The sequence below is a fragment of the Diplotaxodon limnothrissa genome, linkage group LG6 (assembly GCF_057381915.1).
Source record: "Diplotaxodon limnothrissa isolate DT_005_m linkage group LG6, D_limnothrissa_male_GT1.1, whole genome shotgun sequence".
Lineage (NCBI taxonomy): Eukaryota > Metazoa > Chordata > Actinopteri > Cichliformes > Cichlidae > Diplotaxodon > Diplotaxodon limnothrissa.
The window spans coordinates 2,234,597-2,258,323 of NC_140601.1; the positions used below are offsets into that span (position 1 = coordinate 2,234,597).

Consider the following 23,727-nt stretch of genomic DNA (forward strand, 5'->3'; position numbering starts at 1 on the left):
GCTACCACAGGCTACATTTCTTGAGTCCTCAGACAGAAACTGTTGAGAATGAAGATGAAAAAGTTGTCAGAGAGCTCATCTTGTTCTTGACACTAGCAAGATAAACAGGTTATTAGCCCTCTACAACAGTCAACCAAAGGACAATGGGTCATATACAGATGACTTTCTAGAGGTTCATTAAAAGAAAAAATCCGTCTTTGGAAAATTTCAGAGTAAATATGAAATTTCTATTTAGCACATAGGCACATGTAGGCCTACAGTAATTATCAAGGTCACAATGTTCAATTAATGACAGGACCTCAGCTAATGATCATCTGTAATTCTAATTAGACTGTTCTCTAATAGGGCTGTGTGATTAACAATTAGAACCAATTATAAGAAGGGCTCTTCAATTAATACGTGCCTGTGGGCAATATGTGAAGAGAGAGACAGAGAGAGGAAAAGAAGGCAAAAGTGAGAAACCAGCAGATGAATCAGGGACTGATTTTGTGTAAAGTAGTGTTTTAGTGTGTAATCAAAGGCATGAGAGATGCTCAATCACTCGACCAAACAATGGCCCAAAACAATAAGGAAGGATTTGTAATTACATTCATTACATTACACTAAGTTCATGCCAGGAGTTTGTTACCCAGAAATGATGACTGTATTATATTTTGGTACATTAACTCATCAATTTAAAAAAGTACAAACATCTACATCAACATAACAAACCACCACATAAATCGAGGAGATGAATTAGTGCGGTTGCTGATTTTGTTCAGATCTTAGAGAGGAGACAAACTGAGACGATGACGATGAACTCTTAGATCCAATGTTCCAAAGACACAGGGAAGAACAACTTCCACAGGTACTCTTAAACCCAATCACATCCATGCACACCTTATCATCCTCTCTCTCTCTCTCTCTCTCTGTGACTGTGTGTGCGTGTGAGTGTGTGTGTGTGTGTGAGTGTGTGTGTGTGTGTGTGTGTGAGTGTGTGTGTGTGTGTGTGTGAGTGTGTGTGTGTGTGTGAGTGTGTGTGTGTGTGTGTGTGTGTGTGAGTGTGTGTGTGTGTGTGTGTGAGTGTGAGTGAGTGTGTGTGTGTGTGTGTGTGAGTGTGAGTGTGTGTGTGTGTGTGAGTGTGTGTGTGTGTGAGTGTGTGTGTGTGTGTGTGTGAGTGTGTGTGTGTGTGTGAGTGTGTGTGTGTGTGTGTGTGTGTGTGAGTGTGTGTGTGTGTGTGTGTGAGTGTGAGTGAGTGTGTGTGTGTGAGTGTGTGTGTGTGTGTGTGTGAGTGTGAGTGTGTGTGAGTGTGTGTGAGTGTGTGTGTGTGTGTGTGTGTGTGTGAGTGTGTGTGAGTGTGTGTGTGTGTGTGTGTGTGTGTGTGTGTGTGTGTGAGAGTGTGTGAGTGTGTGTGTGAGTGTGTGTGTGTGTGAGTGTGTGTGAGTGTGAGTGTGTGTGAGTGTGTGTGAGTGTGTGTGTGTGAGTGTGTGAGTGTGTGTGTGTGTGTGAGTGTGTGTGTGTGAGTGTGTGAGTGTGTGTGAGTGTGTGTGTGTGAGTGTGTGTGAGTGTGTGTGAGTGTGTGTGTGTGTGTGTGTGTGAGTGTGTGAGTGTAGACACTGACATGATACTAAGGAATGAAACATGAAGGAAATTGTATCCATGTATGATTTAAATGCACATGTAATGCAGTTACTGATAAATGATGTTAAAGTAAAACATAGAAAAGAAGAAAATGTTTGAAATCGTGCTGCGATCACAGAGAGAGAGAACGACAGGCTGTGGCTGAACATTGATTAACTGTCAGCAGCAGTGACTGGATGCCACGATGCATGATGTCACCTCAGGAGTGCATCGTCAGACCTGGATGTCCTCCTAACAAGATCAGCACTAGAGTTCAGCATTAATTAGTGTAAGGGATGAATGGAATAAGTGTAACTAAGTGGTTGTGTTATTATTATTATTAGTATTATTTGATTTGGCTTTTGCTTTGCCCCTGGTAATTTTCTGATAAGATATCCTGCATTTAAGAGCTTGTGGTCGTTCCCTCATCTGAAACGGTGAAGGTAAAAACCTGCGTGTTATTATAAGATCACTCAAAGGGTTCTTACAGGTCACTCTAGCCTTAAAAATAAATAGATTGTTGGGGCTGAATTTCCCAGGACACCAAACTCAGCTAGTTACCAAGTGCATAGAGTTAGAGTAGAGCTGTGACTGAGAGGAGTGCCGGAGCAGAGGGCCATCCTGGCAAGCATGCATTCAGAGGGAGCACATCAACATCTGTATGGCTGAGCAGCGGTTAGCTGGGCGAGTCACCACCCCACCTCCTTTACAAACAGACAGCCAATCGCAGACCGTCCTTTATTGGGGTGCCTGGTCGAAATTCCACACTAGACAGCACCAGGCCCTGACATGATTCATGCCTACTGTCTAAAGAAGATAACTGGACTCCATGTGCACCTGGCAACACAAATGAACCAGCTGCTAATGGATGGCACATACCCAGAAAGGCCGGACAGACCTGATCCCGAAGGATTCCCAGTAGGGAGTGCAGTGAGTTCTGTTGTTAGATGGAGTTCGTTGTGTTACAGCCCATCTGTGGGCCACTCTTGCTCGTGTTATTTTTTGGTCCATGAAGCAGTGAGTAGAGTGAAGTTCTAGCATACAAAGAGCTGAAGTGTCCACTGCAGTCACTGTCTGTGCTTTACATGCTTTATTTATTTATTTTTACTTTGAAGTTTTGTATGTGATTCTCCCGTTCCTGGTGAACTCTGCTGTAACTACACTGTTCCAAAAAATAGTAATGTCACAGCATCTTACTGTATATTTTACAGTTTTGTCTTTCTAGAATATCATTACATTTACATAAGTAGACTGTGACTTTACATGTCAAAGGTAAAATAGCATCACTGTAAATATAGTAAAACACAATTTACTTGTTTTTTAAATATATTTTTTGTACATGTGCATATTTAGATTGTAAAGATACATTCAGAAATGTATCATAATCTCACAAATATTTGTCTGTTATGTGAGAGAATGATCTGTTAAATTCAAATGTAATACTATGGAAAAATATATAAAATGATCGAAAATTAATGAGAATAATCAATAATTAAAGGAGCATTTGAATTGTAAGTTTGCTGAAAAGTTCATGTCATCCAGGTCTGATTCAATAATTCAGAGGTAACAAGTGAAAATATAATTAATAGGAATAAAAACATAAAACATTGCACGGCCACGCTGTGCTAATTATATATTTTAAAAAATAAATGTAGAGGACCTTTTTCAGGGTCGCGGGGGGATAGGCTCCAGCGCCCCCCGCGACCCTGAAAAAGGATAAGCGGAAGCGAATGGATGGATGGATGTAGAGGTAGGAATTGCAATTAATATAAATCTCAAAGTATTCCCAACATTCCTGAACAGAAATAGGCCTCTGCACCTGGGGTGAGGGTGTGGCCATGAAAACAATGTGACATGTCATTGGATGTTGGGACACATAATAACATGACGCTAAGCATCGGCCAATGAATGTGAACTAACAACCACAAGGTCGCGGGTATGGCTGCGCTGTAGGAAAATCCTAATATGAAGGTATTTTACTGCATTTTACAGTTTTGTTCTGTTCTTCTAGAATATCATTAAAGTTACGTAAATAGACTGATTTCACATTTCAAATGTAAATTAACGTTAAATCACTGTAATGTAATAAAACATAATTGTCATGATTGTTAAATGTCTGTACATATGCATATTTAGATACAGATTCACAAATGTATCATGATCTCACAAATATCTGTCCGTTATTTGAAAGATTGAACTGTTGAATTCAAATGTAATGCTATGGAAAACTATATAACATGATCCCTATAAGCTTGTGTTACATCACATAAGTATTATAATCATTGCTGTTTAGGCCGTTTGTGGCTCAAGAGTTGGCACTTCGCCTTGTGATCAAAAGGTTGCCGGTTCGAGCCCCGGCTCGGACGCTCTCAGCATTGTGTCCGTGGTTAATAACACCTACTGGTGATGGCCAGAGGGGCCAATGGTGTGATATGGCAGCCTCGCCTCTGTCGGTCTGTCCCAGGGCATGCAATCCATTATTATTTACGTTAACTGTATATTTCTGCACATTTACGTATTATGATTCATATTGCCACATTCAGTGACCTTGTTTACAGGTAATTTCATTGTTTGATCACGTTAAAATGTTCCTAATTTAATGTCTAAAAGCACTTGAAAAAGGCAGAATCCCATGTCAAATTAGCACAACAAACTGTATTGTCATTGCTGGAAATAACCGTATTTTTATGAGGAAGTTATTTTCTGATATTTTACGGTAGTATTTTGGCGCCCCAGCTGCTGGAATATTACCGTTTTTTTAAGATGTTTTTTTAACAGTGTATAACTGCTATTCAACTCAACATTCGGCAAGTGGAATACGTCATCTTCTTCTCCTGCAGTCAGGATCGTGTGAACAACACGAGAGGCTAACTTCATGCCAGTTGTAGGAGTTGCCATCAAGGGTGGGATTTATCAAAAATATGCTCCGTTCCCCCTGCTGTTCTTCTTAGGCCAGATCACTAACAGGACTGGCTGCAGATGGGGTGATGGAGCAGCTGTAGCTCAGGAGGTAGAGCAGGTCATCTACCAATCATAAGGTTTGATGGTTTGATCCTGGCTGCTCCAGTCAGCATGCCAAATATCCTTGGGCACAATACCAAAGTTGCTCTCCGGTGCTTTTGACTTGAGTATGAACATGTGTGAAAGCTAGACAGAAGAAATGAAAACTGCCTCTATGAGCGGGTAAATGAGGCATGTTGCACTGTGAGTGCTCCTGGAGAGTCCTTTGAAGGTAGCTCGTCTCATGTGTTACGTTCAGCTTTGCATCCTGTGTTGTGTTAATTAGTCCCACACCGTGAAAAAAAAATACTAAAAACAGTAATATTCCAGCAGCTGGGGCACCAAAATAATGCCAGAAAATAACAGAAAATAACTTTCCCATGAAAACACAGTTATTTTCAGCAATGACAATACAGTTTGTTGCCCTAATTTTACATGGGATTCTGCCTTTTTCAAGTGCTGTTAATCATTAAATTAGGAACATTTTAATGTGATTAAACAATGAAATTACCTATAAACAAGGTCAGTGAATGCGGCAATATGAATAATAATACTTAAAGGTACAGAAATGTGCAGTTAACAGTTGGTTTAAATAATAATGGATTGAATTCATAAAGCACTTTATGAGACCCTCAAAGCGCTTTATAATTCGCCTCTGGCCATCACCTGTAGGTGGAAGGTGAAGTGTCTTGCCCAAGGACACAACGACCGAGAGTGTCCGAGCCGGGGCTCGAACCGGCAACCTTTTGATTACAAAGTGAACTGCCAACTCTTGAGCCACAATCGCCCTAAATATCAATAATTATTATTATTATTTAATGTAAAAAAAAGTTTATATGAATCATTTTATATAGTTTTCCATAGCATTACATTTGAATTTAACAGTTCAATCTTTCAAATAACGGACAGATATTTGTGAAATTATGACACATTTGTGAATTATTTTAACAATCTAAATATGCTCATGTACAGACAGATACATTTAAAAAACAAGGAAATTATGTTTTATTACATTTACAGTGATTTTACGTTAATTTACATTTGAAATGTAAAATCAGTCTGTTTATGTGAATTTAATGATGTTCTAGAAGAACAGTACAAAACTGTAAAATACACAGTGAAATACTTTTATATTACAGGTTTTTACAGTGCAGTTGTGTTCCTTCCTTGTGTATGTAAGCCCTTTGTATCGTTCCCTCCAGTGTTGCGTTCTCCCTCCACACTGTGTGTCCCCCAGCCTGCCTGTTTAGTTTATTTCGTATTAGTAGTTAGTGCCGGTTTTCCAGGTGTTCAACAATAAAGCCATTTCTTTGAGTTTACCTGTTGCCTGCTGGAGGCTGTATTTTGGTCCTCCGTTCCTGCCAGACACACACAGCCCATGACACTGTATGCCATAAGTGAACAACACATTGATTCACAGATTTACACAACTGTGATGGTTTGCTTAGGGGGGGTATTAAAGGGCTTAATGAGTAGACTTTTAGCTCTGGGGTGCCAGCCAGGTTTCTCTCCTGGGATATGACATTGACTAAATTAAATTAATTACATTAAATAATTACAATACAAACCACATAATGCAGGATGTTTGCCTGGACCACAGCAGTCAGTTCGACCTGCTTCCTTTCTGATGTTTCCCATCCTTTGAGTCCTGTGAGCAGAACTCTAACTGGCTGGCTCCAGGCAGGGTGTGGGTGGCTGTAGCTCAGGAGGTAGAGCAGGTCAACCGGGCCTCAAACCGGGCCTCAAACGGCCTCTGAGCTTTTCACAGACTGTCTCTTGTATTTCTCCTGGTCTCCGACAGCCTTCCAACATTATCCAGCTCTCCTTTCTCTCTCATATCCTCTCAACACACAAGCCTTATTCCAGGCTCAAGAGCTTTCTCCTGAACTCTGTCCACTCTCAGCCTTATCGCGAGCTCTCTTCTCTCTCCTGACCTTTGCCAGCCTTTATTGCAGGTGTCTGCCTATATTCTGTGCCTTTGGTAATGCTGCATTAGTGTGGTTTATACTCTATAGAGACGCTGTCCCTTTCCTGTCATGGTAAGATTGCTCTTATTCTTTTTTCCCCATCACCGCTGAGATTCTGTTCTGCTATAGTGGGTCATCAGAGTCTAATTGCCAAATAGCTTTACTTTCATTGCTCTAGTCCAATCATTGTCCTGCTTACCTTCTCCAAGCTAATCAGCCTCCTTCTGCTACGAGTGGCATTGAGTTTTTACCCAGGCAGTAACGGGAACACTAAACAGTCAAAGCACATGTGGACGTCACTGCTTCAGGTTCATTCTTTGTCCATACACGTGGATGAATGCTTGGTCTTCACTGCACACACATGCACATGCCTATAAACATACAGCCAGATACAGGCACAAAGCTAAAACACTTGGAGCATCTCTTTCTCATCAGTGCATCACTTTCTTTTTCACTATTTTTAAGAAGTGCAAATTGGACAAAGGAAGAGGAAACGATGGAGGGAGCAGACACATTTGTTTTGTGAGTACAGGGTCAAAGCTAACGTTGCACCCATAAATTTTGTATGTATGCATGTGGAAGGCAAGGCAACAATGGCTCTTTATATGGCTGCTAAAAAAATGTTACTCCCTACTGAAGAAAACAGAGACTTTCTAAATAAAATCAGCGAGAGGGAGAAGTACAGACTGGTCCAGGATTCAAGGGTCAAAATAACCAATCAAAGTTGTGTCGCTGCTGAGAGGAAACAAAGTGACTTTGGGATGTTCTTAAACACTTTGAAATGCCAAATGTGTTTCAAAGTGTCTGAAAACTAAACGGACTTTAACAAAGAAGCTGATGTGCTGCACAGACTCTCAGTCTGCCTAAAGAAAGCAGAACATGAGCGAACGGTTGACAGTTAAGTGATTTCAGGAAGCTTTACATTCAGAAGACCAGCATGTGTTCATGGCGAGCATGCTTCAGCCTTACTGTGGTGTACTAGCGAGAGCTGAGATAAGTGACACTAACAGACTGAATGAAGTGATTAGGAAGGCTGCTCTGTGATTGGCTGCAAACTGGACACTTTTGAAGCTGCGGTGAAGAGGAGGTCACTGAACAAAGTGTTGTGTATTACAGACGACCTGGACTAACCTCTGCAGCACTGACAGACAGGCAGTGAAGCACTTTCTCTAGCAGAACGATTGTGCTCCACTCTCACAACGACACCACATACATGGGATAAACTATTTCTTATCCTAGCTTAATTAAGTCTTTAGACAAATAATAATAATAATTATGTTGTTGTTCTTTTTTTTATTTTGTTTGTTTCTAAAATGAATTCTGCAGAGTGTTGTTGCTTTCATCCATCTGTCTTCAGTTCGAGGTTATGAGTAGGGCCTGTCCCAGCTGCTGTAAGGTGAGAGGCAGGGTAACCCCAGGATGGGGCGCCGGTCTATTGTAGCTACGTATAGATTGCTATTTTTCCTCCCACAGTGTTTTTCTGTTATTCTAGCTACCTTTTGATTTTCGGAGGACTCGTTCAGGATGTAGAGATAAAACATTCTGTTTAAGGACGTCGCAGCACACTGGGAAAGCCTGATGAGGCGTCACACAGTTGGGTTACACTGTGATAATGCTGAGAGGCTACAGGTCAAGTGTGGAACAAAGACAGGTGAAGTAAGACGGCTGAAAAAGACAGTTTACCTTGTTTCCAGAGGTACATTGCTACCAAGCACCCAGCTGTCTTGCAGCGGGACGCTCTCGGGGGGCGTGGTCTGCAGCTCTGCTGGTGATTGGCCGGCCACAGGGGCCGGGCTTCCAGTAGGAGGGGTTAGATGCCTTGTGGAGTTCAGGGATTGGCCAGTGTGATGTGTGGCGCTCAGGGCTTGGCTAAGAGCTGTTACTGAGGGTTGTTGGCGATGAGGCGGTGGTACCGGAGGAAGGCTGGAGTTGTGATGATTGGACGGTTGCTCTGTCAACAACAGAAGAGAGAACAACTCATCTTTAAACACGTGTAAATCAGTGGCACTAACATTGTTGTCTTTTTAGCTGACTGGAAGTTTCCTTTCCCCGAGGACTGCTGTCGTTATAATCCCTGTAAATCAAACGGATACATTTAGATCATATTTCACGTCACAGTCTCACCAAACAGTCTCTCATCCGAAGAAATCCGTCCTTAACGAGAGAAAATAATGTTAGCCACAGCCCGTTTTTAAGCAAACAAAGCAAGAACTGGCAAAAAAGCCAGCGCTTCTTAACCTAAGACAGTCGGTCCGTCTGAAGAAGGTCAGAATTCAAAATGTGATGTTATTATTATACAATGTCTGGATGATTGATATAAAGGCAAATTTCCCAGATGATGCGGTTAAGGTTGATGAAGAGTTATAATGTCGATTTTTTTAATATCACTGGATGTGAGTGCAGCGTCAGTGAGAAGTGTAACTGAACACTCGGCTAGAATGAATACAGCTCAGTGACTGGCCTTCACAAAGCTCTGCTCCGATTCTGTAAAAATATTTGCTCAAAGCTGACCCGGGTTCAACTTTTCCTCACTGTTTTTGTCCCTTTGCTTTTCAACTCCCCTTTCCGTCCTCAGGGTACCGAGAAGGAAATGAATGGCAGTCTTGGAATTTGATTTGCATAAAGAGCATCAGATCTCCATTTCCCAGCCCTGCTGTTATTCTTTCTCTGCTGCACTCAGCGAGGAAAACAGAAAGCAAAGAGAGAAGCGAGGGATACGTGCAGGAGCAGCTCTTCCTCTCGCTGCTTCGTGTTCTGTTTGCCATCATAATAACTGTTCCAGTTATGCAGACTTTACAGGCTGAACGCTGAAAACCACATATGAAAAGTCTGAGTTTCATTATGACTATTTAGGCCTCAAGACTATTATTTGTAATTAATGCACCTCCTACAAACCCATACATTTAAAGACAATGTGCAAATATTACTGTGTGTGTGATGGGCAGGGCTAGTTTCCAGTTCTGCACACAAAAACTGTCTCGGCTTTTGTGTGACACGATCAATAGACTGTTTAATGTGTTTAATGGCAGATTCTGGGATTTGCTTTTGCCAATCATTTCTTTGTACAACTCCAAATTCATGTCTAATACATATTCATAATAACAATAATCACTTTTGTGTAACATGTAACACAAAGACGAAAAACCAGCATCATTACTCAAAACGCATTAAACTCAATATTAATCAGTGCGTCTAAAAGACTCCACATAAATCACCAAGCAGGCCTGTGTTTCACCACCAAGTCAGCAACATCCAATCAGAATACTGCACATCTCAGTCAGTACTCCCACTTTTTAGTTAAATATTGTCACAGCTGAAAATAACATTTTGGAGCGTGAGGCCAGTTTAGACCCTGTGATGAGACGCTCGTGCACTTTCACTGTAGCACCCCTAAAGAACTCATTAGTGGGCAATAACAAAATAAAGTAGCATCAGCAATACCAACATGTTTTAGTATTATTCTCTGACATTGTCGTCTAATTATATAATAGCCCAGCGTTTCTGTTGGAGAGGGTACAGGTTAACAAAAACAGGTTTAAGCGCCCAGTGCACACGTACAAGTAAAGAAGATCAAAATGCTATTCCACAACACAAGGTTTTGCTCATTGTGTGCAAAGTGTTAGCTAATGTAATGAAATGTAACCAACGGCCAGCAGCAGTCTATGTTGTCTATAGTTGCTAGTGCTGTCAGCGTTAATCTGGTTAAAATGACGTTAATGCCATAACCGCATTAACGCAGCAAATCTCCGTTAGCGAGTTAACGCGGATCACCCCGTGCGAGGGCTGCAACACGTTAGTGCGGTTAGCTCGTTAGCGCGTTAGTGCCGTGCAGTTGTAAACCCTGTTTATGTTTACCTTTGGTTTTATTTAACTTTCACCTTTTTGTTTTACATTTCTGTTCCCATCATTTAACACTGTCCTTGTTGTTTTGTGTTGTAATGTGACCTTGCACGTTTTGAAAGGTGCCAAGTAATAAAATGTATTATTATTAGTATGTTGTGAAAGGTAATCCATACCCTGCTCTTATGATAACTTCAGTTTTTTTATGTTGTTTTTTTAGTTGAATATCACATGTCTGTGTGTGACTTCAGTGCAGGAGGACAGAGAGCTGATAGTGAGTCAGGTGGGAAAACATCAACTGTTGACTCAGGTATGACAATTAAAGTGTGCACCAGGTTGAACTGGGGTTTGCAAAAGGGAAAACAGTATGTTTGCAAGTAGCATATTCCAATGATCTGCTAAACACTGTGTGCAAGACACTGTGACTGGAACACAGTTCACACAGTCCAGACAGACTAACCAAGGATACGATATCTGCACTTCCTACTCCCACTCCACGAGCTGATTGCGCATGTGCAGAAACCTTTCATCCTTTATGATAAGATGATTTCAGACCAGTGTGCATGTCAAGCTGACCCTGGCTCTGCTTTCACTGCTTTGATCAGTTATGGCCTGTACTGTGTGTAGCATTACCCAGTAAACAGGCTTCAGTAATTTAACATGATAACAGGCGAGTTTCCTCCCAACTTTCATGAACTTTCATGTGAGATGTAGAGAAGATGAGTTTGTGAAAAAGTTGTTCACTGCTCTAGTCTATTAGGAAGTAAGTGAAGTTTATTTATATCGTGTCTTTTACAGATACAACATTCATAAAGTGCTGAACAACAATTCAGACATGATATCAACAAAGAACCAAACAAAAAAACAAACACATACATAACAAAAGAATAACAAGGCCTGATTAAAACAGAAAAGTTGTTAATTTTTTGTTTTTTAAAGAGTCCACAGAGTTACGCGGCGCTGGAGCGGTAAACTGTCCCAGAGCTAGAGACTACAGACTGAAACGCTCGGTCCCCTCGAGTCTGGACTCTTGTCTGAACAGCTAATAGGTTTTGAGTTTGTGAGTGGATACAGCGAGCAGCAGTGTGTTTAACAAGAAGTTGAGACAAATAGTCTGCAGCGCGTCCATTTAATGCTCTGTATGCAAGTGTGAAATCTTAAAACGAGTTCTAAAATCAATGGAGAGCCAAAGTAAAAACAAGAGTAACACAGCGGTAATGTGAGCTGTGTCTGGGTGCAGCAGTTTGTGCTGCTTGGAGGAATAACAGAGGTGATTTCTTTAAGCCAGTAAAAAGGGCAATACAATAATCCTCCATTTCAGAGGAGGAGACTACGGATCGCAATTTGGTAATGTTCCTGAAATGAAATGTGAGATCGAGTTTATATGTGAAAGTTCAATAAGGACTCAAACATTACGCTGCGATTGCGAACACTAGTCAGCAAGAAGAAGCAATCAGTTGACTTGTGTGCATATCAGGAGGAGCAATAACCGTGGCTTCAGTCTCAGAGTTTAAAACAATTGTTGGAGAGCTGGTCACTAATCCCACATACAGAGTCAGCCAGGGCAGACAGCCTGTGCAGCTGGCGAGGCCTAAAAGACAAGTAGAACTGAATGTCATACATAAAAATACTAAGAAATGCACCTAACACCTAAAAACAGAATAACAATCGACCCAGGATGGACCCTGAGGAACCCCACAGCAGTGTCTGCTCACCCTAACAAGGATGTCCTCCTAGATGAACTGGAGGGAAACCAGTTAAGTGATCCCAGCCATAACCTTATTCTGGTCAACAGTATCAAAGGCACTGAGGTCAAGCAACATGAGCACAGAGCATCAATTTCCTGCATCAGATGCCATTAAAAGATCATTATAGAGCTTTAAAGGAGCAGTTTCAGTGGAGTGCTGCTTTTAAAAAGCAAAGGACAGAAATTTGTAGTGTGCGTAATAAAGTTGTCCAAATTGATTTTCGGCAACTTTTTCTGATAATTTGCTAATGAATGGTAACTTTGAATTAGGCTGGTAATTGCAAGCAAAGCTGCTATAATGGAATTACCTCAGCGGAGCACAACGTTGCCTCAGCGAGCAGTTAGTGATGGAGAACAGTAAAGGACCAATGCTTGTGAGACATCCAAACAGGAAGGAAGGAGGTCAGATCTCTAAATGGGTGATGAAGGTTTCATCTTAACGATTACAATAAGTCATTCAGTGTATCTGGAATGACTTACGATCAACCTGATCCATAATAGGAAGACGATATTACGCAGGGACTAAACTGGACCGAGTGCAAAGTCCTCACATTGTAATAAAACAAGGAAGACTGGAAATTCTTAGTCACAGTACCAGTATTGGAATAATTGTGATTTTGACCTGAAAAGAAACTGTCACGAACACACGGCAGACCCGTCCACACATTCATGCTTTTCAGCATCTTTATTCTTACTCTCTGGTTGCTGTTTACAGCCGGGGTGGTCAACTCCAGTCCTTGAGAGCTACCGTTTGATTCAGCTGTGTTGGAGCGCATCTAAAAGCTGCAGGACAGTAGCTCTCGAGGCCTGGAGTTGGACACCCCTGGTTTACACTGTCATGACTGCAGCTTTGCAGTTCGCAGCCACTCATATACACCAACAACAACATTATTCAGGACCCAGCACAGACATTAAGCTGGCGAGGCATGGCTGCAGATGCCATGTAGGTGCATCCGCCTCCCCTGCAGCAGCATCGCAGACCACACCCCGCCACAGGAACCAACACATTTCAACTTTTGGATATCGACAGGAATTACCCATCTTACGTATCATCTCAATACTGACTTCAGGACAAGGATATGTAACAGTACTTTCCATAAGAGCAACAGTCCAACATTACTTCACTTCTTTAGTACAAACTATTACAGAGAATCCACTACACTTATAGAAAATGTTTAAGTTGGGACTAGTTCTTTCAGATATTTCCTCAAATTGCACTGAAAGCACAAGAGACACTGCAAATCCATCCAAAATAAACTGGAAACAAGTTATTATAGTCGTCTCCACCCTAACCACCATCTCTCTGGCTGCTGGGAGGCATCTGTAAATCTATAAGTGAATGCAAATATTCATGAAATATCAATGACAAAGGTAAGAAACAACTCCTAATAGCTTTAACTGTTACTAAGAAAGTAATCCTCAAGAACTGGAAATAAAGAAATAGAATCAATTAAGGAATGGATGGAAAAATGAAAGTGATGAACATTTTCTCAGATTATGTTTTGTGCTACAGTGCTACAGTGCTACAGTGCTACAGTGCTACAGTGCTACAGTACTACAGTGCTACAGTGCTACAGTACTACAGTGCTACAGAACTACAGTGCTACAGTACTACAGTACTACAGTGCTACAGTACTACAGTACTACAGTACTACAGTGCTACAGTGCTACAGTACTACAGTACTACAGTGCTACAGTGCTACAGTACTACAGTACTACAGTGCTACAGTGCTACAGTGCTACAGTACTACAGTACTACAGTGCTACAGTACTACAGTACTACAGTACTACAGTGCTACAGTGCTACAGTACTACAGTACTACAGTGCTACAGTGCTACATTATGTTTACTATTAACACTCTCTACATTCTTATCACTGCCATTGTTTTAACTGTAACCGTTACCACATACAAATACTACTATTCTATTCAAACCCATTTACATCTAACAAGGTACAGCGACTTGTCCACTTTGTCTTCCAAATAGTTCTGTTTCATAATGCTTTGGTTCATTATACATGAAAATCAGACAGGATCACCTGTGCTTAGCCAGAGGGGCAGTGGAGTGTCATAAAACAATTTTCCATGGGCAGGGTTGTGGATCAGCTGTGGATAAGTTATTTTAGCAATGAGCTGGCCCAACAAGCTTTCAAGCACTCTTTTATAAACTAGCTGCCTTCTCAGAGTGTGGGAGTACTCTTAAAAGTTCATGAATTCAGCGTAGACAGACTGAGGACATCAGTAGAGAGACCAAAGAGATCAGTGGAGTGGAAAGCAATAGATGCGTGGAAGGGTTCATTTTCTCAACACATCATAGACTAGAAGAGCACTACATAAGAACATATCAATTCTACCATATAACTGAGTGTTCAGTTCATTTCACTGCTTTTAAACATAGCGCCAAATCACAACAACAGTCACCTCAAAGCATGTTATACTGTAAAGATGCTACAACAATACAGAAAAAAGCTCAACAATCAGATGACCCCCTATGAGGTTCACTTTGGCCACAGTGGGAAGAAAAACTCTCTTTAAAAGGAAGAAACCTGCTGCAGAACCAGGCTCAGGCAGGGGCGGCCATCTGTCACGATGTTATCGGTGAGGGGACAAAGACGAACGGTACGCTGTGGAATCGAATCTAACAGTAGAGATAGTATCTGTCTCCTGAATCCAAACTGGGAGCTGGTTCCACAGACGAGAAAACTGAAGGCTCTGCCTCCCATTCTACTTATATGAATTCTGTCAGACACTGTATTTCTATAAGAGCAATTATAAGTGTAAAATTCAACCATTATGCTAATGGGCCAATTTATCAGTCCTCCTAAATGCCAACTGAGAAAAGATTAGAGCCAGGCAAGAACATCCAGCAGTTTGCAGCATAACCTACTTAAACTAATATAACGATGCATGTGCTTCACTTCTCTGCATAGTGTACAGATGCCCTTATATGTTACCGTATTTTCACGACCATAAGGCGCACTTAAAAGTCTTAGATTTTCTTCAAAAAGTACGGCGCGCCCTATAGCGCAGTGCGCCCTGTGTGTTGTAAGGAGGACGTAGTAGAGAACACCATGAGAACGCTAAAGGGTGAAGTGTGGGGGCAACCCTGAAAATGGCAACGAGACACGCTTATGAAGCACAGTTTAAACTGAAGGCCATCAGCTACGCGGAGGAACATGGAAATCGAGCAGCGGCGAGAGAATTTAAGATTAACGAATCGATGGTTCGCAAATGGAGGAAGCTGGAAAACAAGCTCCGGCAGGTCAAGAAAACGCAGCTGAGTTTCCGCGGACATAAGGCGAGGTGGCCCGAGTTGGAGGAAAGACTCGAGCGGTGGATCATCGAGCAAAGAACGAGCGGGAGAAGCGTTTCGACGGTCACCATTCGGCTAAAAGCAGTTTCACTTTCACTTTTTATGAAACGGTGCCATTTTTCCATCCGGACCAGGACTACGGTAGCGCAGCAACTTCCAGCGGATTATAATGAAAAGCTGGCCATCTTCCGCTCCTACTGCAGCAAACACATCGGCGACAAAAACATCCAGCCCAGCCACATCACTAACATGGACGAGGTCCCGCTCACTTTTGACATCCCGGTGAGTCACACTGTGGAGAAGAAGGGGACCAGCACGGTAGCGATACGCACAACAGGGCACGAAAAGTCTTCTTTTACTGTTGTGCTTGGCTGCCATGCTAATGGACAGAAACTGCCGCCTATGGTGATTTTTAAGAGAAAGACTTTGCCTAAAGAGAAGTTTCCAGCAGGAATCATCATTAAGGCAAATGAAAAGGGCTGGATGGATGAGGAAATGATGAAAGACTGGCTGAGGGAGGTGTATGTAAGGAGACCAGGTGGTTTTTTCCACGCATCACCATCGCTGTTGATCTGTGACTCTATGCGTGCCCATCTCACAGCCGATGTGAAAAAAAAACTAGTGAAACAAATGAACTGTGAGCTTGCTGTCATTCCGGGAGGCCTGACAAAGGAACTCCAACCGCTGGACATCGGTGTGAACCGCCCGTTCAAAGTAAGGCTGCGAGCGGCCTGGGAGCGATGGATGACCGATGGAGACCACAGTTTCACTAAGAGTGGAAGGCAGCGCCGGGCGAGTTACGCCACAATTTGCGAATGGATTGTAGATGCTTGGGCTAACATGTCTGCTGGCACTGTTGTTCGAGCTTTCGCAAAGGCCGGCATCATTTCCGAGGAGCCGCACGGCACGGAAAGTGACTCTGACGGTGAAGAAAGTGAACCTGGCATGTTTGATGGAGATTTAGCGCAGCTGTTCAATTCAGACACAGAGGATGAGGACTTCGATGGGTTTGATTGATGATAAAAATGTGAGTACCAAACTTCGTTTTGCTCCTGCTTTATTTTTAAATATGCACACTTGTATGCTTGTGTGTTGTTGATGATGACGATTACTGGTAATAAAAATGTGAGTAAGGTACCGAACTCAGGTTTGCTCCCGCTTTATTTTTAAATACGCATACGGTACTTGTATGCGCCCTATGATCCAGTGCACCTTATGTGTGTGTTAAATACAGTAATGGCACACATAACTGAGACTGCGCCTTTTAGTACAGTGCGTCTTATGGTCGTGAAAATACGGTAATCATTTCTGGGACACAGTTATATGTGACCACTTGTAATACAAGTCTGATTGCCAGCCTATCCAAATACTCCCACAAACATACTGCATAGCAACAATGTATCTATAGCGTGTTGATGTGGACTGTGATATTTAAAAATGAAATATTTATACTGAATCATTAACACACGTCTGCTTTCATACGGCAACGGCTACACACTCTCATGTCACATTCATGCATGTTGTCTAAACTAACTGTTACTTGTTTTGCTTTCATTGACACATATTGCAATACCATTAGCAGAATCATTACAAATCGTTCCTGTAGTTAACCTCATAAACATAACTAAGCACTAACGCCCATCTCCTCTGGTGAAAAAGACTTCTCTCTGTTGTGGATATGTGGATGAGTAAATGCACACTGTGAGTCAAAAGACTGTAAAACCTGCTGACAGCTTAACAAACATTTAAGAAAAAATTATTTTTCTAACAATCGAGCTTTATATGGAGAAAAGAGGATTACCAGAAATACTTTATATATCCCAGTGGAATAAAGATTAGCCCAAAATTATATAATTATCTATCTGCGTCCATGGGTGTTCAACCTTTGATGGCAGGCAAAAATGTGTATTTTGCTCTATATTGTAGCTGCATGAATATATCTAAACACAGGATATGTTACTTCAAATACACCAAATTAATCCTTGTTGCAAAAGGAAAAAAGCCCACACCAGACTGGAGTCAGTCGGTTCTTCTAATGTGAGTGTTGTTACTACATCAGCAGCACCCCCCCCCCCCCCACCACCACCACCACCACCACCTCCTCATGCCCGGAAGGAGGAAGAAATTGTAATAATAATATATGAGGAAGAGCAATGATGAAGGTCTCTCAGTCAGGCTGCTGCTTTAGAAAATTAATTTCAATTTCAACAGCAACACAATTTGACAAAACAGTCATCAGGGTAAAACATCATTTTTCAGAGCCTTACTTTCTGATTCATTTGGAGGAAATCATAACCACTCATTCATCTACGCATCTTCTTCTCTATTTATCTGGTTATGGTAGGTACTTCCAGGAGGTCAGCTGACCTGAGAGAGTGACAGGGTGTGTGGGGACGAAGACGCGGTGAGGCGGGGCAAGAGTGTGAAAGCATTTCAAAACAAATACAATCATTTTAAAAAGAGCTCTAAAAGACCCGGGTGGTCCAGGATGAAGGTTGTAGTAGGCTGGTAGGTCAGTAATAACAGGTTTAAATAAACATCAATTCACATCAGTTGTCTTTGTGCAAAGCTACTTCACAACCACAGCTGCTTAAAGCCTCTTTATATTCTAGGGACAGAAGCACGATATTAGAAAGAATACCCCATCCATTAGACGACCACGTATGAGCGCTTGGTGACAGAACCGGGCTCAGGAAGGTGCGTCCATGCGTCGTGAGCGGTCGGGTGTAAGGAGAACGAGAAAAGACACAAGGCACACGAGAGAGAGGGACAGCGTTTAACACTGAATAATGGTTAAATGCAACAGTGTTGTATAAACACAGAGTGAAACAGGTGAGTGAAGAACTGCAGTGAAGAGCAGCCTCAGCTGACTGCAGCATAATGGATGGTTCATGGCCACCTGATCAACTATAAGCTTTTATCTAACAGAAACGTTTTCAACTCAGTCTTAGAGGTAGACGAAGGCTCCCAAATCCAAACCGGGAAGCTCTGCCTCTCTTTCAACTTATAAAACTAGCTGCAACTTAAAGCAAAGAGGTCTATTAGGACGATATAGTACTGTGATGTCTGTGAGGAATGACGGGGCCAGACTATTCCAGATGTTGTAAGTGAGGAGAGGATCAAATTCAGTCCTGGAGTTCACTAGAAGCCAGTGAAGACAAGCGAACATGGGAGAAATATGATCTCTCTTTCTAGTTCTGCCTGAACTCCTGCTCCAGCATTCTGGAACAACTGAGGCCTTTAAATCAAACAAGCTAAGCTTGGTGGTGCATTCTGTCATTGTTTATATAAAGTTGAACACGAAGATAAAAAGGAGGTTACAGAAAGAACAGGAGGTGACACGGGAAGTCAATTAAAAGTTTCAGAAGCCACAACAATAGTTGGCTGAGGTGGACTGAGAACAACACAGACAGGAAGACAGATAGAAAGAGAGAATGCAGAGAGGGCACCAGAGTTAAGACTTGTGTTTCTTCAAGCGTGAAAACTCATTCCACCTCTGGACTCCCAGCAAGGAGAGGGAACTGACGTAGGCCTCTTTTCCTAACCATGGTTAGCTTTTGTGGGGCATGTAGACGGAGAGTGTCCCTCTTTGCTCACTGAAGGCAGCTTCGGCCTCAGCAGTTCAACCTGAGCGCCCACAAAACCAAACAAAAGCCCACAGAAACATTTGCTTTGTCAGAAAGACCAGCTTAGGAAATTCTAAATGAGAGGTTACAGTCACAGAAGCCAGAGGAACAGAGGCTTTAATTTGGACATATTGTCACGAACAAGAATGGGGGAAAAAAGCTTAATGGCATTTTAATATAGACAGGAAATGAGCTAAACACCAAAGGCCCACTCGAAACTGAACAAGATCAGCTGATTAATTGACGAAATCACATGCTGATTTATTTCATTTTTCCTTTTGTTTCTTTTGGCACGTTGCTCTGCCTCAACTGCACTGCAGCTCTATTGTGATAGGTGAGGCTGCGCACGCACTGATAAACTCTGTTTTTGGCGTGTTTCTACTGCATGCATGTAAGTGTGGTTTCAGGATATTTTCAGGATTATTTATTGTGCTGTACATAATTTGTGCAGTGTGAAATCTGTGCATGTTAATATTAGAGATTTTATAAATAGTAGATTTGTATGAGCTACGTGTATGTGTTATCCTTATCACCCTTCTGTTGTGATAGTGAAGATGAGTATTTCCAAACTTAAGGGCATAATAACTCAAATGTGTTTGTGTTTGGCTTCGGTATTTAGTTATACACCAGCACAGTGACACTGTGGTTAGCACTGTTGCCTCACAGCAAGAAAGTCCTGAGTTCAATTCCACTGTCAGGCCTCTCTGTGTGGACTTTGCATAGACTCTTTTAACTTTCAAACCATCGATATGTAAATGCACTTGAGTATTTTTCTTATAACTGCCTGATAAAAATTGTTTTATTTTTACTTAAATGACGATTTGTTCCTGTCAATCACTTTTTATTTTGCACGTATCTGAAGTGACCATATTCAGCGCAGCACCTTTTGTCATTTACAAATAATACTCATTTCTGTATGAATTCATTTGGAATTAAAGACAGCAGTAGAGTGCATACAAAAGAAGGACAAATGTGTAGTGACTTTGGACTGGGATTCTTTTTGGAGTCTTCTTGTTACAGTTTCGTCCACTATTGTTGTTTTATTAAATGAAGAAGTGGCCACATTTGGATGAAAGGCTAGACTGCAAAGTTCTCAGCAAGTGCCAGCTGGTTGCGTTCACTGCATACCCAGCAGCTGGTATGAAAGGAGAAACTTCACGGGCTCTAAACTTGCTTTTTTAGTGTTTCCAGTCCTGGAGACGTCAGCTTCCTCACACAGTACCCGAAACAAAACGGGACAGTGTAGCCGAGAAAACACAGTCTGGGACCAGAGGCTGGAGCAAAAGGTTTTGCTGTTAAAACAGTGTTTATAGAATTCTAATGAGCTATGACTGTCGTTATTGTTAAGCACAGTCTGAACTCTGTATATACACACACTTATTTAAATGTTTGAATAAGTGGTGCTAAAGGATGTAAAGTATCTTTTAGTTTATCAGGGCAAAGGCCTACGTAATTAACAGCAATCGGTGATTTCTCCCAGCATGAAAGGGATTTGTTTGGAAACACTCACTGGATCGACCAATACCCAGAAGTCCAAGGAACTCAGTGAAGATTGAAGAAGGAGAATTATAGATTTACACCAGCTGGGAAGGTCATTTCTAAACAACTGCAGATTCCTGGATCATCAGTTACCTGGCTGTGTCACCAGTTTGCCGAGGTCTGGAAGAAGACCTGTACTGTCACCCTCATGTTAGAAGAAAATGCTTAGGAATGAACCAGGAACCACCCATGTTGAAGCGTGTCATGAACACCGTCACGTCCACGGTGAAGCACATTTTACATTTGAACTGAGAGGGCGCTGAATGTTACATTCGTGCCAAAGCAACAGGGGGCAATATCACCCTAACCATAAAGCAACATCAGAGCTGAAGTGCACACCTTTGACACCGAAACACACGACCTCAGTTTTCCTCGTCTGCATATAAACGCAGAAACTGAGCTTTCGAAACTCTTTACCTGGTAGGAGTTTCTTGAAAAGCTATGATTACCAGCACACCTATGCATGTTTGGATTTATCCTCGTGCCTGTGATGCGTCTATACATACATACTATGTATAAATGTGAGGACACAGAAGGATACGACGTCGACAAACGAGTGAAATAACTTGCAAAGGCAACCTCGGTGGCTTAGAGGAGCACAGTCTCCCCTATTAATGACCTGGTCAGAGAGCAAGAGTTAAAGGGTAAGGGGGGGGGGGATACTGAGAGCTGACTTGGCAGGAGAAAATGAGGCTGAGAGACACAGAGAGGGAGGAGAGGGTGGATGGGGTCAGTGCACTGGTGCAAAAATAAAGAGAAGAAATGAGCAGGACTGATGAGAGGATCCAAAAGAGGGTGCAGCTGTTGATACCAAAGACGTGAGTGGACGAGAGGACGAGAGAGGGTGGTGGGAGTGGGAACAGAGTGATGACGTGGATGATGATGAAGTCAAAAAAAGGGAGCAGAAAAGTAAAAAAAGAAATTCTAATTTATAGCTCCTAATAGTGCTAATTTATTATACACGCAAATTTTCATTATACAATATTGTATTGAGGACAGATAGAATGGTTCATCTTTATAAAGCATCTTTGTACTCGCCGAGTATTCTTTCTCCTACAAGTCTCAGTCACCCAAACACAACATCCATCTGGGCCTGAACACCTTTTTAACATTTGCATACACTCTGGTGGAAACATCACAGAAAGCGTGGGGCCCAGTAGGCTTTGGCATGTGGACGACCTAGATGACCCGCTCTGTCACTAACAGCCATCCCTGCACTGTAAAAAAAACAACTAAAAAGCAGTAATATTCCAGCAGCTGGGGCGCCAAAATAATACCAGAAAATACCAGAAAATAACTTTCCCATGAAAACACAGTTATTTTCAGCAATGACAATACAGTTTGTTGCCCTAATTTTACATGGGATTCTGCCTTTTTCAAGTGCTGTTAAACATTAAATTAGGAACATTTTAACGTGATTAAACAATGAAATTACCTATAAACATGGTCAATGAATGTGGCAATATGAATAATAATACTTAAAGGTACAGAAATATACAGTTAACTTAAATAATAATGGATTGCATTCATATAGCGCTTTATGAGACCCTCAAAGCGCTTTACAATTCCTCTCTGGCCATCACCAGTAGGTGGAAGGACACAACGAGTGTGCGAGCCGGGGCTCGAACCGACAACCTTCTTACTATAAGGCGAACTGCCAACTCTTGAGCCACGATCACCCTAAATATCAATAATAATAATAATTATTCTATGTGAAAAAAGTTTATATGAATCATTTTATATAGTTTTCCATAGCATTACATTTGAATTTAACAGTTCAATCTTTCAAATAACGGACAGATATTTGTGAAATTATGACACATTTGTGAATTATTTTAACAATCTAAATATGCTCATGTACAGACAGATACATTTAAAAAACAAGGAAATTATGTTTTATTACATTTACAGTGATTTTACGTTAATTTACATTTGAAATGTAAAATCAGTCTGTTTATGTGAATTTAATGATGTTCTAGAAGAACAGTACAAAACTGTAAAATACACAGTGAAATACTTTTATATTACAGGTTTTTACAGTGTGTTTGAAAAAGTACAACATCCATTGATATAGGAGGCAGCTTTAAATCTCCTTATTATAAACGTACTGTATGATTCACATTAGCACTTTATTAGCATTAGACTAAAAATCAGCTGATAAATGAAGTCTTTAAAATACTGTGGAATCAAACTGTGTTTAAGTTCAAGCAGTACTAATATTACTAATATACTTTTTTTGCACATAACTGTAACTCTGATTGGTAGAAATGGGAAACCATAAACAGACAGAGTTCTGATTTTCAGGATTCAGCGCTGTGGTTCATTAGAGGGCAAAAGGCCAAGTCAACAAGAAGAAACAGTGTTTTAGCTGGAAATTAAGCAATAAGAGATCTAGAGAAGTCATATTACGAACTTTATTATTCTTAAAATCTCTGCATAAGTGCCAATAAAAGTAAAAGTCTGACAAAATGATAGCTACAGTCTACAGAACAACATATCTGGGTTCTTTCTAGAACTGTTAGAACAGTGTCAGAGTGCTGCTGAGGGAACACGACCCATGCTTTCTCTCTTCGTTCTCCTTTCACTTTGCCTAAATTTCTCCACGCCTGTCGAGTTTTCTTTTTTCCTGCACCCTCCACTTTCTCCACTTTCTCTCAACGTCTCTTTCATTTCTATAATTTTTTACACACAGCCCTGAACAATAATTCTCCAGGCTGTCTGAAGAATTGTTCATTTCATTTTCAGTCCAGCCCTGGTAAAAAATGAAAAGCACTAAACTCTCAGTATTGTTTCTATACTTAACAGACAACTTTGCAAAGAACCAGTTTTAAATGGTAGCTTTAGCTACTTTGTTACTAGCAGTAACCTTTGTTATATTTTGATCATGAATGCTCATACACTCACCATCTTGTGATCATTTCTTTGAGTTGTTCTTCTTCTGGGGTGGAATGATTGAGATAAAAAACCAGACATGAAGCTTTAATGCTGCAGAAATGTGTCTTTGCCCTTCCCCAGATCTGTGCCTCAGCATAAACCTGTCTCAGAGGTCTACATATCATTCCTCGGACTTCATGATGTGGTTCGTGCTCTGACATGT

At 41.4% G+C, this 23,727-nt stretch overlaps 1 protein-coding gene across 1 annotated transcript in view; it reads right to left on the reverse strand.

The window, feature by feature from the left end:
• tenm3 (teneurin transmembrane protein 3) overlaps positions 1-23,727 on the reverse strand; it is a 184,501-nt gene that overhangs the window by 117,176 nt on the left and 43,598 nt on the right. The window contains exon 3 of the mRNA XM_085356703.1: positions 8,250-8,517. Coding sequence (XP_085212829.1) covers positions 8,250-8,517 — 268 coding nt within the window. The remainder of the gene's footprint in view (positions 1-8,249; positions 8,518-23,727) is intronic.